The sequence below is a fragment of the Danio rerio genome, chromosome 18 (assembly GCF_049306965.1).
Source record: "Danio rerio strain Tuebingen ecotype United States chromosome 18, GRCz12tu, whole genome shotgun sequence".
In the NCBI taxonomy this organism is placed as follows: Eukaryota; Metazoa; Chordata; class Actinopteri; order Cypriniformes; family Danionidae; genus Danio; species Danio rerio.
Window position 1 is genome coordinate 4415001 of NC_133193.1, and position 26282 is coordinate 4441282.

The 26282-nt window shown below is 37.8% G+C and overlaps 1 protein-coding gene across 7 annotated transcripts in view; it reads right to left on the bottom strand.

Annotated features, from left to right (window-relative positions):
• fchsd2 (FCH and double SH3 domains 2) overlaps positions 1-26282 on the bottom strand; it is a 186517-nt gene that overhangs the window by 42207 nt on the left and 118028 nt on the right. For all 7 annotated transcript variants that reach the window (XR_012394170.1, XR_012394169.1, XR_012394167.1 and 4 more), the window contains exons 8-10: positions 25055-25183; positions 9602-9724; positions 5277-5372 (exon numbers count right to left, since the gene is read on the bottom strand). Coding sequence is in view for 2 of the 7 variants with exons in the window: in XM_073930164.1 (XP_073786265.1) it covers positions 5277-5372; positions 9602-9724; positions 25055-25183 (348 nt within the window). In the remaining 5 variants the exon portion in view is untranslated. The remainder of the gene's footprint in view (positions 1-5276; positions 5373-9601; positions 9725-25054; positions 25184-26282) is intronic.

The window sequence follows — 26282 nt, forward strand, 5'->3', positions numbered from 1 at the left end:
TGCATCACACACACATCGCATAACATATGAACACAATACATACACAAATGCATTACACAATCACACACACACACACACAAGCAGATAGATATGCACACATTGCATGTACAGATGTATCACAAAACACGTCATACACACATTACATATGAACACACCACATATACACATTACACACGCATCACGTCACATAAATATCACACATGTATTCATCACACAAAGATCACCCACACACACGCACGCACACACGCACACACGCACACACGCACACACGCACACACGCACACACACACACACACACACACACACACACACACACACACACACACACACACACACACACACACACACACACACACACGGGTGTAGGGTTAAGAGAAAGTTAGAAACACAGTGTTAGAAGACAGGAGAACAGGGTTAGAAACAGCAGAGCAGTCCGAGATGCTAAAGACACTGCAGGAGAACACACTTCAACAATTAAACTATTAACCACCATCATTGTGAAAAACAACATGCAAATGAGCAGTTATCTCATTAAGGTGATTGGCAGGGCCATTCTACAGCTTGATTTTCTTTCTCTGAAAGCATTTGAGAGTCTCCTTTGCTGTGTTTTGGATTATTGTCTTGCTGAAATGTCCTAGTTTCATCTTCATCCTCCTGCTAATGTAGATGTTGGACTGAAGCAGCTGATGTTCATTTACACTGAGGAAGGGCAGATGGTTGCTGGAGAACTACTGAGAGATTTCAGCTGCTGTCTGGGCTTTCACTACCGGACTACACCTTCCTTTCTTCATCAGTTCAATACCTTCTCCCTGCGTCATTTCATTTTATTACACAGAACTTTATTTGTGAACTAATTAGATTTGTTTTCTTTGCATATATGGATTTCTTTGGTTGTTACCAATATCTGGTGAAAAAAAAAAAAAAAAAAAAAAAAAATATATATATATATATATATATATATATGTGTATATATTTATATATATATGTGTGTATATATTTATATATATATGTGTGTATATATTTATATATATATGTGTATATATTTATATATATATGTGTATATATTTATATATATATGTATATATATATATATATATATATATGTATATATATATATATATATATATATATATATATATATATATATATATATATATATATATATATATATATATATATATATATATATATATATATATATATGAAGTCAGAATTATTCGCCCCCCCCCCCCGTCTTTTCTTGCTCTGTGAAACATCATTTGAGAAATATTTAAAAAAGGAAAAAACAGTTTAAAGGGGGGCTAATAATTCTGACTTCAACTGCATATATATATAGCAATCTACAGAAACAAACTGATAAAGTGAGATAAAAGTGAAAAAAAAACATGTTTAGCCTGCAGTGTCTCGTCTCAATGTTAGTACACAGGAAATCAACAAGCTACTGAACTTCAGGAAGAAATGAGAGATAAAGGAAAAGAGAGCAAGAACAAAATTACTACGCTCTAAAGTTAGGGGGCGCTTGACCATCATTTCACACTTTAACATGGCGAGTGACGGTGAAGTGAGGCTGAGGCAACAGTACCAGAAAGCACCGGCGTCTTTCAAATCTGCGGTGTGAGGACATTTCGATTTTGCCGGTAAGTATAATGCCAATAAAAGAAAAAATGGTGAACAAAAAATAACTGTGCGGAAGCATTGTTTTACACGTATAACCATGACTGCACCACTGCAGCACCACCACCCAGCAATATCACTGTCTGAAGGCAGGATAGCAGAGAAGGTAATAAAGTCCTCCAAATAGCAACAATCCCTCGCTGAATCCTTCCAACAAACATACCCAACTGGTTCAAGAGACACATAAAAATAACAAAGGCAGTGTGGGTGTTTATTGCTGAAGATTTACAGCCGTTTTCGGTGATTGGAGATGTGGGCTTTTGTCATTTTATAAAAGCACTCGATCCGCATTACAGACTACAGTCTCGCATTAATTAAGAGATAATTAAGATGGTTTATTTATGTTTACTAAAGTACAAATATGTTTATTCGAAATGGCCAATTTATTTTTATTAACTTCACATGTGTGTTTATTTTCAAAGTGTAGGATTTTATGTGCTCCCCAGTTTGTACATGGGCTACCAGCAGCTGTGAGATTTCAGTGTTCATTTTGTTTATACAATACACTAGGAACTAGTGTACTTCTCTTGGCTTTTAAGTAAAACAAAATGAGTATTGCAATAAATAATTTAAATGTTTTTCTCCTTAACCTCTTACTGTTCCTATTGCCTATAGAATAATAAAAAAAAACACGTGTCGAGCCATGAGAACCGAACCGAAAACCGTGTTAAAACACGAGCTATGTATTGAACCGTGGGCTAACTGTGTTGTTGCATTCCTACAGCTCAGTGAGCTCCATCATTTGGATGAGACGTTAAACTGAGGTCCTGACTCATTAAAAATCCCAGGACACACTGCTGGTGGATGAGGAGATTTCCCCCAAAAATGTGTAAAGCGTATAGAGTGTCGAGAAAAGCGCTAAATAAATGTTAGGAATTATTAATAACTAATAAATAGTCCCAACATATTTTTATGACTGACAGTTTGACATGTAATTCATTATCCATTTTTACACCATCAAGAGATAATCAATCAACAAGTATACCGCCGACTCGAGACTTTCTGATATAGATTGAATAGAGCCGGCTGGATTGATCACACACTCACACAAACATGATTCCCATTTAGCTGCTGCTTTCAAGCTTAAATTTCCCCAACAGAATGATTATTTCTTAATACCGTGTAAATGCACGGGCACTGTGTTCAATTAGCACGTTACATTGTCATCAAGTTAGCAGTTCTGCCATTTATGTGCTCGAAATTGAAAATGAAGCTTAAAATTGAGTGGAAGAGGAACGCTGCGGTGGGAATAAAACTCTAGTGGTGGAAAAAGAGTTAAATATGGCTAAATATGAATACCAAGAGGAGCGTTTACAAATTGAGGTGTTTAAACAGCAGGACGTTTCAGGAACAGGAGATTCTGTTCTTACAGACGCTCAGAGATGCGTTGGGATAAATATAGAAGGTGATGATGAAATTTGAGAGTTGTTTTTTTTCCTCATCAGCACAGTGAGGTATGTGTTAATGACGCCATCAACGCTGAATAACATCTGAAACTCTTCTTCAGAGCTATTCAAACCTTTAAGTTTAGCAGAGACAAGAGAAAAGGAGAGAGAGAACGAGTGAGTAAAAGAGAGAAATAAATATTGTAAATATGCATTGATGATTATTGTTATATTACTAATATATATATATATATATATATATATATATATATATATATATATATATATATATATATATATATATATATATATAAAACAGTTCTGTCTGGTTCTCGAATCTGATTTGCTGATACCCGTGATATAATTAAGTAATATCAGCACCCGTACAGCCTCTTTACTCTTAGTGTATTACTCCGCCCACATACAGCCACAACAAGCAGACACTACAGATCTAAAGAGTCAATAGAATCTTTAAAAGATGCTTGCTCAGCTGTTTATCTGTCAGCTTATGATTTGAATCCAACGCGGAAGAAAGTAGTTCCTCATACAAAAGGGTTTTTGAGACTCTCCATGTTTGATTTTGTTTTTATACACACAGTTATGCCGTCAAACTGTTGTATAAACGCAATATCACACTCGTAGCACTGTGATATGGGCACTAAGGTATGCGGCCTCGTGCCAACGCACGCCTCCCACCACCAGTGCCGATTTATAGCCATATTGCACTGCTACTCGTGTGATATTGCTCATATATATATATATATATATATATATATATATATATATATATATATATATATATATATATATATATATATATATATACATACATACATACATATACATACATACATACATACATACATACATACATACATACATACATATACATACATACATACATACATACATACATACATATATATATATATATATATACACATATATATATATATATATATATATATATATATATATATATATATATATATATATATATATATATATATATATATATATATATATATATATATATATATATATATAACAGACAAAAGAACAGACAAAAAGTTATGCTAATGCACCCAGTCTTGCTGCATTCAAGAGCCCTAAATGTGTCTTTTTGTAAGCAGCACCGGTTGCTTTCGCTTTGACCAGATTATTAATTGGCCTTCACCATGTGATCATCCTTCCATTACCACACAGTACATTTTTCACCTGCTTTCTTTTGCTTACGGTTATTTTTGTTTAAATGGTTTAATTATCAGTTTTTTTTACACCAACATTGCTTTAATATGGGATTAACTCTCCATTTATGTGTACTGGTGATCTGAGAGACCTTTAGCCAGGACAGATTACTGTGCATATGTTTGATACATGACAATAATTATTTTTAAACGTCAATATTTTTTTTTTTTTAAAGAAATGTTTTGTTAAATAAAATGTTTAATATAGAGCTACATTTACATTAAAAACAAATTTTGACACATTTAAAATTTGTGGATAAGAAATAATTATTGTTTGGTGTGGTCAGAGATACATTTGGTAAATCCCTAATTTTGAGCTCTGAAAAGTGATGTGAAATAAAAACTAATTGAAATACAACACTATGAAACCATGATATATACTGATTTATTCTAAAATATTAATTGTTAAATATAGTTTATTCTGATTTATTATTTTTATTTTATTTTATATAGATATTATTAATATTTTTTACTACTACTATTACTACTACTAACTGTGCTTACTATGTCTTATATATATGTATGTATGTATGTATGTATGTATGTATGTATGTATGTATGGGTGTATGTATGTATGTATGTATGTATGTGTTTGTGTGTGTTTGTGTGTGTAAAGTATTTTAATGAAAACTTAAAAAATGCTTTGGCAATACATTTGTAACATTTGTCATGTCAATAAAGAAATTATTGAATTGAATTGAGAAAGAAGCAATGCAATAAAAATGCTCAATTGAAAAAATGTAGGTCCCTATTATGGTTTTGAAAATGACCTTTCATGTAGCGTGTAACAGCTCTAAATGAAGTGAAAAATACAGCTAAGGCTTAAATCTGAAAATGTCGTGTTTAAAACTATTGATTCATCAATAAAAGACTCGACTCGACTCGACTGAGTGGTTTATGAACATATTTACTTCATTTATTTTTTATGCATATGTGTGTGTGTGTGTGTGTGTGTGTGTGTGACACTCACGGTGTCGCTGTCGCTGGGCTGAAACTGGAAGTCTTGTGCTTTATGAAACACTGGGTTTTCCTGCAGAAACAGCTGCTGGTTAAAGTCCTGCATCACCTGCACACACACACACAAACACACACACACCCACACATCAACATCATCAAAGAAGAGATCATCCAATCAGAGCAGAGTTTACCAAACACTGACTAAATGATTATGGAAAGCATTAAATTAAATTCTTCCCATCAGTGTAGATTGTTTTGTGAACTGATTCCCTTCTAGCTGCAACCCAGTACTGGGAAACACCCATACACTAATTCATACACTAAGGCTAATTTAGTTAATCCAATTCCCCTATAGCGCATTTGTGTGGACTGTGGCAGAAAGCGGAGCACCCGGAGGAAACCCACGCCAATACAGGGAGAACATGCAAACTCCACACAGAAATGCCAGCTGACCCAGCCAGGACTCGAACCAGCAACCTTCTTGCTCCGATGCGACAGTGCTAACCACTGAGCCACAGTGCCACCCTATTTCTATTTCATTTCCTTTAATTATCATTCTTCATTCATTTATTCATTCATTCATTTTCTTTTCAGCTTAGTCCCTTTATTAATATGGGGTCACCACAGCGGAATGAACCGCCAATTATCATTATTCTATTATTATATTCAAGTCATTTCATCCATTGTTCTAACACAAGTTGTTTGTTTGTTTGTTTGTTTTTTGACACATCAGCAACTTACAGATATTGAATGGTCAGATTAATATAGATAAAACACATTACATAATAATAACAACAGTACAAATATACACAAATCATACATCAACACTGTAAACTGCTCAGCCCATCAGCAATATTCATATTTGTCTGCATTTTTCTTTCTATTTTCGTTATATTCTTCACATGATGTGCTTTTATGATTGTTTAATGTTCTCCAGACTGTTTTTGTGTGCACTGTCCCTTTAAGAGTGTGTGCAGGAAAGATCCTTGCATAACCCTCTTGCTCAAACACACACGTCACAATAGTGGTATGCAAAATTAGCCCCCCTTGGGCAGGGAAATAGTGCTCAGACAGATGTGCTCATCAGCACTGGAAGAATGATGTGTGTGTGTGTGTATGTATGTGTGTGTGTTTTTGTCTGCAGTATGTGTGGGAGGTGTGAGTATGTGCGAGTCTGTATGTGTAGAACCGTGTGTGTGTGTGACTATTTGTGTGTGCATATGTTTATGTGTCTCTATGTGTGTGTACGTGCGTTAATGTGTGTGTGATGTGCGCGTGTGTTTGTTTGTGCATGCATGCGTTTATGTGTGCGAGTCTGTATTAGTTTTTCTGTGTGTGTGTATGCATTTGTGAATGGGATGTGTGAGTGTGTGAGTCTGTACAGATTGTGCGTCTGTGTGTGTATGTATGCATGTATGTGTGCGTGTGTTTGTCTGCATTTGTGTGTTGGAGGTGTGAGTGTGTGCGAGTCTGTATGTGTATAACTGTGTGTGTGTGTGACTATTTGTGTGTGCATATGTTTATGTGTCTGTGTGTGTGTATGTGCGTAAATGTGTGTGTGAGTCTGTATGTGTGTTTGATTGTGCATGCATGCGTTTATGTGTGCGAGTCTGTATTTGTGTGTGTGTGTGTGTGTATGCATTTGTTTGTGTTTGTGTATGGGATGTGCGAGTGTGTGTGAGTGTGTGTTTTTGTCTGCATTCGTGAGTGGGAGGTGTGAGTGTGTGCGAGTCTGTATGTGTTTGTGTGTGTGTGACTATTTGTGTGTGTGTTTGTGTGTGCATATGTTTATGTGTCTGTGTACATGCGTAAATGTGTGTGTGTGTGTGTGATGTGCGCGTGTGTGAATCTGTATGTGTGTGTGCGTGTGTTTGTGCATGCATGGTTGTGTGCGAGTCTGGATTTGTGTGCGTGTGTGTAAGCATTTGTTTGTGTGTGTGTGTATGTATTTGTTTGTGTATGGGATGTGCGAGTGTGTGTGTGAGTCCGTACAGAGTATGTGTGTGTGTGTGCAATGTGCACGTGTTACTGTGTATTTGCGTGTTTGTGTTATGCATGTGTTTATGTGTCTCTCTATGTGTGTGTGATGTGCGCAGGCATGTCTGTATATGTGTGTATGTGTTTGTGCATGCATGCCTTTATGTGTGTGATCTGTTGTGTGTGTGCGTATGTCTGTTTGCATGTGTTTGTGTGTGTGTGTGTGTGTGTGTGTGCGCGATGTGCACAGTGATGTGTGTTTATATGTAAATGTGTATGATGTGCGCATGTGTGAGTTTATTTGTGAGTGTGTGTGTGTGCTTGTGCATGCATGTGTGATCTGCATGTGTGTGTGTCTGTATTTGTGTGCTTGAGAGTTTGTTTGTGTGAATGTGTGTGTGCACGTATGTCTGTGTGTAATGTGCACATGTGTGAGCGAGTATGCGTGTGTGTGTGTGAAGTGCATGTGTGTGTAAGAGAGTCTATCTGCATGTGTGTGAAAGTGTGAGTAAGAATGTGCGTGTGTGCATGCATGTGTGTGTGTGTTTGTGTGTGTGCTGTGCCTGTGAGTTTGTGTGATGTGCATTTGTGTTTGAGAGTCTGTATGTGTGAATGTGTGTGTGATTTGCACATGTGTGTAATGTGTGAGCATGTATGTGTGGTTGTTAGTGTGTATGTGAGTTTGCGTGTGTATGCGTGAGTTTGTGTGTGAAGTGCGCGTGTGTGTAAGTGAGTTTATCTGTATGTGTGTGAAAGTGTGTGTAAGACTGTGTGTGTGTGTGTGAGATGTGCCTGTGAGTTTGTATGCGTGTGTGTCTGCGTGTGTGCGTAAGTATGTGTATTGCGCATTTGTGTTTAATAGTCTTTTTGTGTGTGTGTGTGTGTGTGTGTGTGTGTGTGCATATGTATGTGTGTGATGTGCTTTTGAATGCATGTATGTGTGTGTGTGATGTGCGCATGTGTATGCATATGTATGTGTAATGTGTGTGTACATTTGGTTGTTAGTGCGTGTGTGAAGTGCGTGTGTATGTCTGTCTGTATGTGTGTGTGAAAGTGTGTGCATGCATGTGTTTGTGCACGTGTGTGAGTGTGCGTATGCGCGTGTTTTTGTGTGTATGTGTGTGAAGTGCGCGTGTGCGTAAGTGAGTCTATCTGTATGTGTGTGAAAGTGTGTGTAAGAATGTGCGTGCCTACGCGTGTGTGAAGTGAGCATGTGTGTGATGTGCCAATGAGTTTGTATGTGTGTGTGTGTGTGTGTCTGTGTGTATGCGGGCATATGTATGTGTATTGCGCATGTGTGTTTGATAGTCTGTATGTCTATGCGTGTGTGCATATGTATGTGTGTGATGTGCGATTGTGTGTCCATATATAATGTGTGTGCGTTTGGTTGTTAGTGTGTGTGCGCGTTTGTATGTTTGTTTGTATGTGTGTGAAAGTCTGTAAGAATGTGTGTGTGTGTGTGTGCATGGATGTGTTTGTGCAAGTGTGTGTGTGAGAATATTTCTTCATAGGGGAGCTGATAATAAGGAGCTGGCAGGGTGAATCTATTTCTGGGAATAAAGAAGGAAATTGAGAGTGTGATGAAAATAAGAAGAGACAGAGAGAGAGAGAGAAATTGTGTGTGTGTGTGTGTGTGAGAGAGAGATAGAGAGAGAGAGAGAGAGAGAGAGAGAGAGTGTGTGTGTGTGTGCGAGATTTTTTGATTTTACAAATCCTTTTATTAACAAGCAATTATTTAACAATTGATTTACAGCTTAAATCAATTCATTTATAAAATACAGCTCTTCATTAATGACAGAACACAAGCCATCATCGCAACACCATTCAATTTTAAACACATTAATTGCTTTCATCATTTTATAGTAATTAAAATCAACAATAATTCTTGATTTTACTAGGTTTTTAAAAACTACTACAATGTGTTTACCATTCCTCTTTTCTATTTCATTTTTTCTTGTAATATAAATAGCTGATTTTGCTTGACCAAAGATAAAATTCAATAATTGACATTTATATTTGTTTTGTCTTTTATATTTAAAACCTAATATAAAACATTGTTTCGTAAATAAAAAGCCAAGTAAAGAAACTAAAACATTTAAAAGATCAAATAGAGGAGCAAGTCTTTTACAATACATAAAACAGTGAAAAATTGTTTCCCTTTCTAAACAAAACGGACATTGATCACTCACACTAGAATTTATTTTAGTCACAAATGCATTAACAGCTATAGCTGTGTGTGAGAGAGAGAGAGAGAGAGAGAGAGACAGAGAGAGAGAGAGAGAGACAGAGAGAGAGAAAGTGTGTGTGTGCGTGTGTGAGAGAGAGAGAGAGAGAGAGAGAGAGAGAGAGAGAGAGACTCACTCGACTGGACTTCTCCAGGAGGAACTGGAAGGTGCTGTGAATGGCCTGAAACGCTTCCAGCTCCGTCCGACAGAAGGATATCAGGTAATCCTTCACATGATCATATACGTTCCCCTCCAGACCCTAGAGAAAGACAAAGACAGATCACACACTCTGAATGTGCTTTCCACAATGCATTAAAAAAATCGATGTATTCTGTGAAAGAAAAAATGTAACAATAGACAACGACTAAAAGGATGAGATATTAGTAGAATGAAATACACTAATCATAAATAATAATCATTAAAACATTGAGGCGACGCAGTAGCGCAGTAGGTACTAGTAGAGCTGTGAACCTACACTAGTCTCACGGTTCGGTTACGATTATCATGCCAGCGATTCGGTTCAATTCGATATCTCGGTGCTTTATATACACAGTGTTATATTTTCTTCACAGCAGCAGTTCTTGTATTAAAATGTATGAATATATTTATATATTATTTGTATATAAACAGTCAGATATATAAACCGTATCTTTAAACAACACGAGCATTTAGCAAATAATATAAACAAATATAAATATCCAGCTTGCTTTCTGATCCTTGTCTAGTTGTCTTACACCTCTTTGATTGGTCACACCCTCAACAAAAACGGTTGCGATTGGCTCTTGCGCTCTTCACAGATGAGTGATACTGATAAGCGGCAGCGGCGATCTCACAGCTGATGCATGATAGCCACGGTGGAGAAAACTCTGCAGACACGCGCTCGTATCTGTATCCAGAAGTAACGCTGTAAAACAGCCGAGAGGAGAAGATAAGCCACGCCAGCAGGTCAAATGGGCCACTGTGTGTGTGTGTGTGTGTGTGAGAGAGAGAGAGAGAGAGAGAGAGAGAGAGAGAGATCATCACTTTTATCCTGTTTCACAAATTACCATTCATCTATTTTTTTTATTAATCTCTTTAGTTTTACTGATATATTGTTACTTTTATTAATCTATTTTTATTTTTTACATTTCTTTTCTTTATTTCTATATTATATTTTATGTTCATATTTGTTTGCACTACTGCCCTTTTTGTCTGTACGCAGCGACGCTGCACTGCTTTGGCAATACGAATGTACAGTAATTTGTCATGCCAATAAAGCACCTAAAATGTAAAATGTGAAATGTGTGAGAGAGAGAGAGAGAGAGAGAGAGAGAAATGGAGTGCTTTCATTCTCTCGATCTCAGTGAAATAGGGGCTTTTGCTGTTAATGTCAGTGAAAGACTGATCCAGCAAACACACACAGTGAAATTGTGCACAGTTTATGAGTTTTAAGTAGTTAAAGCGCTGTAAATACTTGCGATCGCCTCCCTCGCGACAGAGCGCATATGAGGTAAATGACGTCAGTAATAACCGGTTATGATAATTACTGAACCGATACCGAATAGTCCACGTCTGCATCGCGGTGCACCGAAGAAACGATTAATTTTGACACCCCTAGTAGGTAGTGCTGTCGCCTCTTAGCTAGAAGGTCGGCTCAGTTGATGTTTCTGTGTGGAGTTTGCATGTTCTCCCAGCATTCCCGTGGGATTCCTCCGGGTGCTCCGGTTTCCCCCACAGTCCAAAGACATGCGGTACAGGTGAATTGGGTAGGCTAAATTGTCAGTAGTGTATGAGTGTGTGTGTGTGGATGTTTCCCAGAAATGGGTTGCGGCTGGAATGGCATCCGCTGTGTAAAAACGTGCTGGATAAGTTGGCGGTTCATTCCACTTTGTGGCGACCCCGACGAGAAAATGAATGAATGAATGAGAACATTTTGAACCACTGAAAGAAACAAACATAATGACAGTAGAAGAACAAAATATATGAAGAAAGATGAATAATAAACACGACGAAATGCTGACAGAAAACAAAAGACAGGAGGAATGATAGAAACCAATGCAGCCTTTTTTTACGTTTAACGCTCATCAGCATCTAAAATCCTTGAAGGTCTTTAATATTTAGATATTTTTTAAACGGTTGCACTTATATATGTACTTACGCATAAATTGCATCATCTTTACATCAAATTACAACAAAAGACGAATTACCAGTTATGCGAGGCGTTTGAAATGCAGTGTCTATTAAGGGTGTCACGATCCTCCAAATCCTCGATTTGATTACATTTTCGATTCTAAAGGCATGATTCGATTCGATTTTCAATTATGAATAATTAATTAATTAATGACCAATTAATTATTTGTAGCCTACCGTTTAAACTACCTGACCTGCATGGTCTTTGTTTTACCCATAAACAAATCATACAGTAAATGAATAAAGGCAAGATACACACATAATTACCACCTGTCAATCACTTTTTTCTGCGGGACTCGTGAATAGGCAGTGATCTGTGTCGTTATAATGGCGTCGGTAAAAAAGACGCAGAACCAACAGGAACCAGCCAACAGTATCTGAGGTGTTCGCTAAAATGACAAAGTGAGTGAAAGATTGAAGCAGTCTACTGATCCTCTGACTGCCTGAACCCGCTGTCTCGAGCGCATGGCTGTGTGTGTGCGTCTGTGTCTGTGTGGTCACGTGATGTGCATTTTCAGAGGTAGAGAGGAAGGAGGGCTGCTCAGAAATGCTACACGCCACTGTGGATGTCAAATTGTTGTCGTTCTAAAATGCCATGTAAAAACAAAGACGGTGTAAACAGGGCCTGAGTGTGTACTTTTCACGAGAGGATTTGCAACGGGGGCGGGCGGAGGATCGCGATGCCGGTGTTGTCTATCGGACGAACCCTAATACGTACATAGCAGAGCTTGCAAAACTGTGTTTTTTTTTGTCGACAACACGAACGTTGTCAACATAACTCACTGGAAATCCAAAATGCTTACACACCGGCGACATCATTGAAAGAGGAGAGGGTTAAAGCTCTGTCGACGGGTCTCCTGCGTCTGCAGTTTAACAAGCACTTCAACAAGCCTGTTTCTTTCCCGCTTGGCAAGCCAAGCTGACGTGACATGGGGGCGTGGCAGCATCGACAATTCTATTTTTTGATACGATAATCGAAGTTGAGCATAAATTTCGATCGATTTTGATTAAAAATCTAAATCTTGACACCCCTAGTGTCTATGGAGGCTAGACGGTAAATCTGAGGTTATTCTCTCTTCTGGCTGCCGTTATCAGTCTCACACTATTGTTTAACTTTCTCTGAAAGTCTTGATAACACCATCGTGGAGTTTTTCTGTTATTATTTCAGCAAATAAGATTGCAAAAAAAGTATGTGTGCTCTCACATTCACCGTGCTCTAAGTTTACCAACTATGACGACTTCTGCTGCTGAGAAACAGTGAAACGGGCCTGTAAATGAATAGAAACAGTTGACGACTCCTTTAATGCAGTGGTTCTCAAAGTGGGGGTCGGGACCCCCCGAGGAGTCGCGGGACAATGAAGGGGGGTCGCCTGGTGATTTTCAAAAATCAATAAATTTTTAATAAACCTTAAGACTTACTGTATTTTATCAATAACCTACTAAAGAGAAAAAATAGTCGTTTATAGTTACTATAAACTATATAGTTACTATAGTAGCTTATAGTTACTAGTTCTATTGGATTGCGACTTCTCTAGTAATTACATTATACTAAAGGCACAGCAATACTTTCAGATGCAGCAGATTTTATAACACCAGGTTAAACTTTCTAGCCCATTTACAGCACTGACATACATAAAAAAACAAAAACAAAGAATAGACTTGGGTCTATTGGTGTGTGTGCGTCATTGCATACAAGGTTTCTGTAATTATAACCACCACCTCAGAGAAAATTGGGGGTCACGAGTCACTGGCATTGTCATTTTGGGGGTCGCGGGCTGAAAAATTTCAGAACCCCTGCTCTACAGCAGTGGTTCTCAAAGTGGGGGTCGGGACCCCCTGGGGGGTCGCGGGACACGGACAAGGGGTCGCTTGGTGATATCCAAAACTCAAATAAATTTGATTAAACTATTAGAATTACCATATTTTATTCATAACCGACAGAATATAGTTAATAGTTGCATTAAAGAAACAACAACATAAAAATAACAATCAGCCATCAGCCTTTAATTTTAAAAGCAAAATGTAATTAAATCCATGAATGACTTTAAAAAACATTATATGGCTAATAGACTGTTGCATTTTTGTGTTGTCAATAAGCTCATGTTTATTTTTGCCTATAGTTGTGTCTGCAACGTTTACATATTTACAGTACAATCACCTTGAAAAATTGGGGTCGCGAGCTTCTGATATGATTATTTTTGGGGTCGCGGGCTGAAAAGTTTGGGAACCCCTGCTTTAATGAATCAATACTGTATTTGCAGTCAAGCACATTGTCAAAAGAGACAGACAGAAGGACAGAGTGTCACCACCGGCTCCCCCTTGTGGCCAGCATGCACGCACACACTCACAAATACACACACACACACACAGGGCCTGTTTTCTCTGGACTGCGACAGGCCTGGATCACAGCAGATTGTTCAAACAGCAGCAGCTGCTGGGAAAGGTTAGTCAGTTCAGATTCCAAGGCCTGAACGTGCAAAAACAAAACTCGAAACCTCTGCTTTCCCCCTCCGTCTCTACATCTCTCTCTCCCTCCATGTTCAGCAGCTCTGGGAAGGAATGTATTTTGGAAACAGGCTTTGATTTGTATGACTGTTTGCTGCGGGAGAGCTGGAAATGACCTGACTGACCACAAGCTGGTCTGGAGGGTTACGGCAGGTGTCAGAGAGAGAGAGACAGTATAGAGGGAAAGAGAGAGAGAAGGGTGTGCTTACTTCTGATAGGATACTTCAACCTCCACCCACCATAATGACTCACTCTGGAATGATCCGAGTCTTTTTTCACCTGATGATCTTAAAGGGCCATGAAACCCCCTCGTTTCAGCTGGGTGTTTTCACACCTCTACTTTGAAAAAAGTCAGAAAAGTGGGCGTGTCCAGCTCTGTTTAGGGGGGAGTGTCGGAGGAACTAAAGTGGGAGGGTGTGGGAGTGTCTATTTGTGCACGCGCGAGTTTCAGTCAAAATACACACACATGAGAAAGTGATGGTGTTTAACCTACATGGACATCTGTAGTCGAATTATTTGCCAAATTATTAAATGTTGGACTTTAACTGCAGTTTGGCTCTTTAATTCAGAGAATTCATTCATGCCCCTCGCGACAAACGCGATATTTGATTCGAGGATCTGCCCTAAGCATGTATTTTTCATGCAATGTTTGATACCGCACGGCGAATGAGAGAAAAAAAAACTCAGCATTTCCCGGAAACAGATGCACACGGCAGGTAGCGTCAGAAAGCCGAATGTGTTATTCCGGTCACAAAATGCGGTGCTAACATTTCTGCACTCAGTGCAATAGTTAACTTAATTCGATACGAACAAACTGAATAAACAAAGAGCACTGGTCGCTCACTTACCAAATCTGTAGAGACAGGACAATCACCAGCAACTAGAGCCGCGTCTTTATGGAGAGAATACTACAAGCAAATCCAGATTTCAGCGTTTGCAGATGAGAACAGCTCTCAGGTAAACAATAATCCTCCTTAGACACGTAAGTTATTGTTGTTGAGCGTCGCGTACACTGTTAATCCAGACGTGATCCAGATGAGCTCTCACAGAGAGAAAATGAAAACAAAACTTAACGGCAGCAAAACTATAAAAGCAACACTTCACACTTGTTTTGCCAACACAACGTGGCGTCTTTGTGGTGTAAACACGATGACACAAATGAATATTAATGAAGTTGCACAGTAGAGCGCGCTGATTGGTTTGAACCAAGCCTTACTCATGCATTAATGCATCACACTGTAAGACGTAATAAGACTCACTCAGGCACAGACGCCCAGTCTGCACGCTGGAATACACGCTATTATGTCATGACCGTGACGCAGCTTCAAAAAATCGTTTCAAACAGGAAGTACGAATTTGCTTGAAATAACGCAAAAACAACCAATTTACACTTTTTAGTGAAATATAGGTGTCCTAATAGTGTTTTTAGCTGTGTGGGACACATATACGACTGTCAACAGCTCAAAAAATGTGTTTTGGTGTTTCGTGACCCTTTAAAGGTGCTGTATGTAGGATTGACAACCTAGTGGTTGAGCTAGGTATTGCAGTCCAAATTCAAAATATTGGAGAGGGTTTTTTTCTTTTAATCCGGTCCCTCCGCCTGTGACATGACGCACCCATAGGTTGCCAGATTGGCAATGCCAACAGGAGCAAACGTGCCTGATGATCACTGTAAGCTGTTCAGCTAATGATTACGTTTGTAATATTTATATTATTTACTACTTATAAACCAACTCATGTCGATTTTTATGACTTTGAGTCTGATTTTGGAGGCTGCTACTGTCCTCTAAAGGTCATATTACTGGCTACTGAGATAGCCTACATCAGGGGTGCCCAAACTTGGTCCTGGAGGGCAGGTGTCCGGCATAGTTTAGCTCCAACTTATTATATTATTCCAACTTATCCAACTTATAAATATTATTCCCAGGAAAAAACATGACGTGTTCAATACTTATTTTCCCTGCTGTACATGCATCAGCATTTTCTTCATTACGAAAATGTGCTATAAATCAATATATGGTTATGGAATAAATCAGACAAATCATCTGTTGACTTGTTTCAGCAGTTCAGAATCACTCTTTTCCTCTGGAGAATAGTTAGTAAACTCCATTTAACTGTGCTTTGATAAAAAAAAAAACACACACACACATAACTAGTGAGTTACACGGAGCATGATAAGGTGATATGACATCTGCACACTCATAAACTCTCTGAAAGTGTTCTCAAATGTGTCTGTGTGTGTGAAAAAGTAAAGCACATGGCCTGTGGTTACAAGCGCAGTCGAACAAACACACAAACACACACACAAACATAAAGCAAACACACATCAGCTGAACAAACACTTCTGCTGCTTAATAAATGCTTCACTTTACACCACAATGACTCTTGCAGAGAATTAATGAACACCTCTCACATACACACACAAACACACGCACACGCACGCACACACACACACACACACACACACACACACACACACACACACACACACACACACACACACACACACACACACAGTACATAATTATTGATCTGTCAATTCCTCTAATAAAAGCATTGTGTTAATTCTCTACAGTTGTGCATGGAAACGATAACGGTTCTTTATTGTTGTTTTTGGAGCTTAACTTTGTTCTCTGTGTGTTTCTAGAAAAGCTGCATGATCTCAGAGTTAAGAAAAATGTCAAGTTTCTATTTAAACGCAAAGAAGAACAGTGCTGTTTAAATAGAGATGACGAGTGGGTCAAACACACAGGAAAACAGGAACAAGAGCAAAGAATACAAGAAAACACACACACACACACACACATCTGGCATGAAGCGGCTCACACCTCTTTCCTCACACATTTACGAGAGCAAAACAATATGATCTTGAGAAACGGCTGGGAAAAACCCACGGCTAATCTCAAAAGAACTAAACTTCCCCTTTCCTTTAATGATTCTTCTAAAAAATCTGGAGTAAAAGAAAATCCTGCTTAAAAAAAGGATGAAGACACAATCTGAGGCTGCTCTAAATTAATCTCGTTACAAATGGTACGCTAATATTTACATTTATTAATCAATTTATTTATTTAAATTGATTAATGTCTCAAAACTAAGCACAAGGCAAAACTAATGTTTATGGTTTATCCCCAAAAATAACTTTAAAATGATCCTCAGTTTTTTTTTAAATAAATCAAAACCAGCAAGTATATAAATCAAGACCAAATTACATCTCAAAAAAGCTTAAAAAAATATTATGAAAAGTAAAATAAAACACAAATAATATTAATTAAAAAATGTTCAAAGTAATTTAAATAACAAAAACACATAATAAACCATAACACAATTAAATAATAAAAATATAATATAAGATAATATAAGATATAAATAATATAATAGATATAAATGTAATATTAAAATATAACAATAAAATTAACATTTAATTAATAAAAAAGTGGGTGCGTGGGTTTCCTCCGGGTGCTCCGGTTTCCCCCACAGTCCAAAGACATGCGGTACAGGTGAATTGGATAGGCTAAATTGTCCATAGCGTGAATGAGTGTGTATAGATGTTTCTCAGAGATGCGTAAAACATTTGCTGGATAAGTTGGCGGTTCATTCCGCTGTGGTGACCCCAGATTAATTAAGGGAATAAGCCGGAAAGAAAATGAATGAATAATATATTATAATATACTATACTATACTATAATATAATATTATATAATATAATTTAATATGATATAATATGATATAATATAATATAATATAATATAATATAATATAATATAATATAATATAATATAATATGATATAATATAATATAATATAATATAATATAATATAATATAATATAATATGATATAATATAAAATAATATAAAATAATATAAAATAATATAATATAATATAATATAATATAATATAATATAATATAATATAAAACAAGGGACTAAGCCGAAAAAAAATATCGAATGAATGAAAGATAATACAATTAAATTTAAGTAAAATATTGTAAAGAAAAATTATAAACGACTGAATTTCAACAAATTTTTTAAAATTGTTTTTGCTTCTCTTGATTTTTACTCTTTTCTAAATTTGTATTTAATATTTTTCTATAACATATAAATTTTGCTGTACTAGTTTTTGAACCATTATTGTAAGTTATTTTATTAGACAAGCTCCAGATTTGGCTTCAGTACTGACGAAACAATGTGATAACTGCCATTATGTCACATTATGTGCACAAATATTAACAAAAAGAGCTAAATTGGAGAGGGAAAGAAAAACCCACACAGTAAATCTGCCCTGACAGTGATGAAATATAAACCTCAGAATATATCTGGAAAAATGGCCTGCGCTCATTAATATTCACGAGTATCAGAGCTAGAGCGTATTGACTGTAACCATGGCTACGGCTTAGCCAATAGGAGATGAGCATCAGTGTAGTAGGCGGGTCGATGGACAGCTGGTGGAGCCTGAAGCTTAGACTGTTTGTTTATCAATAATTTAAAGCAGACTTTCTCTCTTTCAGTTCACATTCAGAAAACACAGATGATGACCTGAGGAGGGAAAAAAACAGGAGACGAGTGGAAATATACAGGTTAAAAACTCATCTGCTCTGATTAGGAGAGAATAGGTGCTAATCAGGAAGAAATATTATAAAAACATCTATATTTTATTAATTAACAGACACTTTTTTGCAAAGCCACTAATAAATAAGAAAAAATAACACAAGCAATCAAGTCAACAACAGAGCAATACACAAGGTTTTATTTTATATTAAAAAAATTAGAAAAAAATATAGAAATATAATAGGTATATAATACAATTAAAATAGGTAATTAAGTTTTACGTAAGTTTTAATTAATTAAATAACTTAAATTTACAATAAATAAATTTATACAAACACATTTAAAAATAAAAAAAACCCCACTAAAAACAAAACAAACAACAAAACAAAAACCAAACAAAACACAGCCCAAAACACAAAAAGCTCATAATAAATACCAAACCGAAAATCAAACAACTAACCCCCCCTCCGCCAAAAGAAATGAAGACCAAAGCAAACCAAAAACCAAACATTATAAACCAAAAACCAAACCAAACAAAACCCAAACATTATAAACCAAAAGCCAAACAAAACAAAAACAAAACAGAACCAAAAACAAACCAAAAACAAAACAGAACTAAAACAAACCCAAAACCACAACAACCAAACCAAAATAAAACAAAAAACAAAAACAAACAAAACCAAAACCAAAAACAAGAAACCAAACAAAGCCTAGTCTTAACAAAACCCTAACAAAACAAAACAAAATAAAAAACAAACTAAACCAAAAAATCTAAACAAAACACAACCAAACCAAAAACAAAACAGAACCAAGCCAAACAAAACCTAACCCAAACCAAACCCTAACAAAACAAAACAAGACAGAACCACACAAAACATAACCAAAACAAAACACAAAACGACCAAAAACAAATCAGAACCAAGCTAAACAAAACCCTAAAAAACAAAACAAAAACAAGACAGCACCAAACAAAACCTAACCTAGACCAAACCCTAACAAAAAAATAAAATAAATAAATAAATAAAATAAAATAAAAAAACAAAACACAACCAAACCAAAAACAAAACAGAACCAAGCCAAACAAAAACCTTACCCAAACCAAACCCTAACAAAACAAAACAAAAACAAGACAGAACCGAACAAAACATAACCAAAACAAAACAAAACACAAAACAAACAAAACACAAAACAAACAAAACACAAAACAAAACAACCAAAAACAAATCAGAACCAAGCTAAATAAAACCTAACCTAACCTAAACCAAACCCTAACAAAACAAAACAAAAACAAGACAGAACCAAACAAAACCTAACCTAAACCAAACCATAAAAAATAAATAAAATAAAAAACAAACAGAACCAAACCAAAACCAACCCAAACCAATTAAAACCTAACCAAACCAAACCAAAAATCATGAACACCAAACCAAACCAAACAAAGACCGAACCAAAAATAAAAAACAAACAAGTCACACAAAACTATCTACATATCAGTTTGAGCGATACATTAAGAAAACAGATTTTCTCTGCAGTCACTGACGCTGCAGCTCCAGCCCGTCAACAGTAAATCCTACATGACAGATCCATCGAGTTTTGATTTGTAAATCAAACGTCCTGCAACTGCCTCATCTCATCACTGAAGCTCCAGAGTGCAGCAGTGTCAGTGTTATTCTGTGAGCTTGAGCTGAACGCATACCAGACGTGCTTCAGTGTTCAGCCAACTTCTGTCCATTACACACACCGGCAGAAATGCAGGACCGCAAACACCAACCATTCAATTACGCAATCAGCCGTCACATGCATTCAACATCTGCGCAACACACAAACAACAACACCAGCCAGACACACTGTTTACATGCTCAAAACAATGATCAAAACTGTTCCCAGATCAGCTTATTACACACACCACAGCAGATTAATCACTCTTCTTTTTAAAACACAAACAGACATGGTGTATTTCTGATCCCTTCAAATGCACACAAAAACACTGAGTGACATGAGACTGGACGGCTCTTTCCCAGTTGTTTCTCACAGAGAGGGAGTTTTGGAGACAGGAAGTGCATAGTTTGATCTGCCCAAAGATGACATCATCGCCTGACCCACTGTACCAGACTCGTGCCAACAAATGACTCATCCAAAACCTTCAGATGAAATATGCACCAACTCTCGAGTATTCAGAGAAATCAAATCAAGCACTGAGTAAACGATGTACAATCAGACGTTCATTACTCCTGTGTGCTAAAGAATTCATAAAATGCTTTAAATCAATTATTTCTTTTATTCACTTATGATGCAGGATTCCTGCATAGATGCCACTATCATTACCTAAAAATGGTCACATTATTACAATAATGACATCTAAATGACTTTATTAGAAGTCATTTAATTCACATCTAAAACTTTACTTAAAGGGTCACGAAACACCAAAACACATGTTTTGAGCTGTTGACAGTGGTATATGTGTCCCACACTGCTAAAAACACTATTAGGACACCTATATTTCACTAAAAAGTGTAAATTGGTTGTTTTTGCGTTATTTCAAGCAAATTCGTACTTCCTGTTTGCAACGAATTTTTGAAGCTGCGTCACGGTCATGACATAATAGCGTGTATTCCAGCGTGCAGACTGGACGTCTGTGCCAGAGTGTGTCTTATTACGTCTTACAGTATGTTGCATTAATGCATGAGTAAGGCTTGGTTCAAACCAATCAGCGCGCTCTATTGTGCAACTTCATTAATATTCATTGCTGTCAGAGTGCAGACGGCAGAGACGCCACGTTGTGTTGGCAAAACAAGCGTGAAGTGTTGCTTTTATAGTTTGCTGCAGTTAAGTTTCGTTTTCCTTTTCTCTCTGTGAGAGCTCAGACTCACGTGTGGATTAACAGTGTACGCGACGCTCGACAACAATAACTTACGTGTCTAAGGAGGATTATTGTTTACCTGAGAGCTGTTCTCATCTGCAAACGCTGAGATCCGGATTGGCTTGTAGTCTCCTCTAAATAAAGACGCGGCTCTAGTAGTTGCTGGTGATTGTCCTGTCTCTACAGATTTGGTAAGTGAGCCACCAGCGCTCTTTGTTTATTCAGTTCGTATTTTATTCGTATCAAACAAACTATTGCACCAGTGTAAACAAGTTAGCACTAACAGTTACAACCAAACTATAACCTCGTGTTGGATTTTGTGACCGGAATAACACATGTAGCTTTCTGACGCTAGCTGCCGTGTGCATCTAAGTTTCCGGGAAATGCTGAGGTTTTTTTTCTCTCATTCGCCGAGCGGTATCAAACATTGCATGAAAATACACGCTTAGAGCAGTTCCTCGAATCAAATATCTCGTTTGTCGGGAGGGACATGAATGAATTCTCTGAATGAAAGAGCCAAACTGCAGTTAAAGTCCACCATTTAATAATTTGGCAAATAATTCGACAACAGATGTCCATGTAAACACAGTCACAGTGTCCGCTGTGGTTGTGTGTTTTGACTCTGAAATTCAGCACGCCCAAATAGACACTCCCACATCCAAGCTTCTTTTCTTCCTCCGACACTCCCCCCTAATCAGAGCTGGACACGCCCACTTTTCTGACTTTTTCCAAAGTAGAGGTGTGAAAACACCCTGCTGAATGAGGGGGTTTCATGGCCCTTTAAGGGGGTGTTCATAAAACTGTCATGAAACCTTTATGATCATCATATTACACTTTAGGAATGTGAATGAGATTCTATGCATGTGTATGTGCTCCATGCAGGGTTTTGCATCTCTTTTGTATACACTATGAACAGCAGCTACGCTAATCATTCTCTCTATTCCCTATTTCCACATGGGGATACTCATCCCGATGTCTTCAGGCTATGCAGCGCCACTGATTTGATCCAAGACCCGCGGCAATATGATCCCAAGGTTTCCATAATCCTGGACCAGACCGTATCCTGAGCAGCTGCTGTGGTGGTCATGGAGGAGTGGAGAGCATGAGACTGATTCCTGTGAGGCTCCAGGAAGAGCCGAGTCTTCGCTGAGGTTCAGCTTCCAGCCTCTGCCACTGTGACTGCAGCTCTGCACAAGACGTTTGGCCAGCAGAGAAATGGAAACGGTCGTGCCCAACCGAGTCTGGTTTCTCTCAAGGTTTTTTTTCCCTTCACATTTGACAATTAGTGAAGTTTTTTTTTTTCTTCGCTGCTGTCGCCACTAGCTTGCATGGTTCGGGATCTGTAGAGCTACGCATCGATGGATTTGCTCTTCAGTGTTTGGACTCTCTATAGTGATTATTAAACCACACTGAACTGAGCTAAACTGAACTGAACTAGAACTCTAAAAATTTAACTGACTCTATTTCTATTTACTATGATCTTTTATGTGAAGCTGCTTTGACACAATCTACATTGTAAAAGCGCTACACAAATAAAGGTGAATTGAATTGAATTTCAGACGCAGCCCTGGAGTTTGTGCTACATTTGAATTTACTAAACAACCATTAGAAAAGTGTGTACTATAGAGTATAAAAGGAATTCAGACATCCGCCATTTATCATTATCACGAAGTTACATAGCTTCACTCCTATTCATACATGCATTGGCCACTTTATTAGGTACACCTGTCCAATTTCATAATCCTGGACCAGGACGTATCCTGAGCAGCTGCTGTGGTAGTCATGGAGGAGTGGAGAGCATGAGACTGATTCCTGTTACACTCCAGGGACAGATGAGTCTTCGCTGAGGTCCAGCCTTCTCCAGCCTCTGGTGCCTAGACTGCTCCTCTGCAGAAGACGTTTAGCTATAGGAGAAATGGTCGTGTCCAACTGAGCCTGGTTTTTCTCAAGGTATTTTAATTCTTCATTTTCGCAAATTGGTTACGTTTTTTCCTCGCCGCTGTCGCAACTGGCTTGCATGGTTCGGGATCTGTAGAGCTGCGCATTGATGGATTGCTCTTCAGTGTTTGGACTCTCAGTAGTGAATATTAAACCACACTAAACTGAGCTAAACTGAACTTAGGCCCCGTTTACACTAATGCGTTTTAGTTTGAAAACGCATAAGTTTTGCTACGGTTACGCCAACCGTCCACACTACGCCGGAGTTCTCAAGCGCCGAAAAACGGAGCATTTCGAAAACGCTGGAGAGGCCGTTTTCATTCTGAAACGCTTCTGCTCCGTCTCAGTGTGGATGATGGAAAACGGAGACATCTGAAAACGGAGGCGGGGCTGCAGACATTCGCCTCTCTGATTGGGGCTTTTCCTCAATATTAAGTAGCCTAACACACACAGTTCAGTCCTGCATCCTCTTCTTGTAGGTTCAGACTTCGCAAGTTTGATCAAGACTGCAGTCTCCTCTTTTCAGTTTAATATGGAAAACAGACTATCGAGGACACGGGTAAATCTTCAAAGAAAACTGTGTACTTTATAACTTCATTCACATCACCCTGGCTACGTTTTTTAACTTTCTCAACAATAAAATGGAAACATGATTAAAGTTAAAAATGCCTATTTTCATTTTAATATTAGCAACTTAACAGACAGCAGAAATGTTGAGGTGTCGTGCTGCATATATGAGCGTCATCTTCACTGTGTGGATATTTATAACAAGACGGAGCCTATAACAACTGCCTCCTTTCAATTTCAGTGAAAATACGAAACATACCCTCTCTTTTGCTGAATATCAGTTTTAATAATCAATAATGGCCATTATAAAAGTATAACATACAATAAGTGTTTACATTAAAGGAAATAAAGGCAAACGATCATTCAATATACAGAATAGGCTACGTGCTTACATTAATCATTAACTTATCTTTGCGCTCAGCCAAAACATGTTACCTGAAAACAATAGTAGATTCCAATGACCAAAGTCAGGGAACATGTCGTTAGATAAAGACAACAAGATGAATGAAATATCCCGTTTAATAAATATAGTGAGATTAAATCCAGCGGGAGATGCTTGATGAGAAGTCCGACTAGCAGAGCTCTCATCTGGGTAGATGGGCTGCAGCGCTTGCCCGAGAGTGTGTGTGTGGTCACGTGATGTGCGCCCATAAGTCCACAACGTGAGGCAAATGAAATTGCTATTTAAACAACGTGGAGCAAAACGTGAAAATTAGGGTTGCGCTGGTCTGAAAATAGCAACAAATCACACCAAAAACGCCCTGCGCCTAATTGCACTGAGTCTATGATGGGGCCCATTGTTTGTTATGACAACTTGACAAACAAATACATCCCAGCCTGTTTTATAACAGCATCATTAATATATATATTTTACTTCAACTGGTGTTTATTACACATTACTGTCATATGCCTACTTTTAAGCCTCATGTACTCCAAAAACACTGACAACAATTCTGTTACAGTGTATAAATAAGACTAAACTAACACTACATCGCTGTGCTCACCTTGATGCAGTTGACCAGGTCGGTCTGGTAGTAGCGGTCGTGATGTGCGTTGGCGGCCGCCAGTGTAAGAAGATACTCATTCCTCGCGTGCGTTGCTTTAGAGTTACAATCACTCCTCTTTGCTTTCAACTGAAACACAAACAGTCAAAATCCTTAAGATGTTTTAACATTCAACATATGTTCAACATATATTTCAACACACATTACTGAATTTATAATCTTCATTGTTTACATTCAAATATAGCCATTTTTCTCACTCATTGCACACAAAAATAATAATTTAATGATTTAATGTAAATACTACCGTGTTTTTAAACCATACTAAAGTGTAGTATACTATATACCAGGGGTGGGCAAACTTGATCCTGGAGGGCCGGTGTCCTGCACAGTTTAGCTCCAGCTCTAATCACACACACCTGCTTTTAGATTTCTAGTGATCTTGAAGACTCTGATTAGCATGTTCAGGTGTGTTTGATTAGTGTTGCAGCTAAACTATGCAGGACACCGGCCCTCCAGGACCGAGTTTGCCCACCCCTGCTATATACACTCACCTTACACCTCACAAAAACAACACATTTCTAATCAGCCAATCAAATGGCAGCAATTTAATGCATTTAGGCATGTAGACATGGTCAAGACGAGCTGCTGCAGTTTAAATTGAGCATCAGAATGGGGAAGAAAAGTGACTTAAGTGACTTTAAATGTGGCATGGTTGTTGGTGCCAGATGAGCTGGTCTGAGTACTTCAGAAACTGCAGATCTACTGGGATTTCTCTATTACTCAATCCAATAGAGCAGCTTTGGGATGTGGTGGAATGGGAGATTCGTATCATGCATGTGCAGATGACAAATCTGCAGCAACTGTGTGATGCTATCATGTCAATTTGGATTAAAATCTCTGAAGAATATTTCCAGTGCCTTGTTGAATCTATGCAATGCAGGATTAAGGCAGTTCTGACCACAAAAGAGCGTCGAACCCGGTACTAGAAAGGTGTATCTAATAAAGTGGCCGGTGAGTGTATACGGACGGACGGACGGACGGACGGACGGACGGACGGACGGACGGACGGACGGACGGACGGACGGACGGACGGACAGACAGACAGACAGACAGACAGATAGATAGATAGATAGATAGATAGATAGATAGATAGATTTAACTTAAACAATAAAAGCAGAGTCATTTAAAGTAATTAAAGGCTCTATGAGATTAAAATCTCTTTCACAGG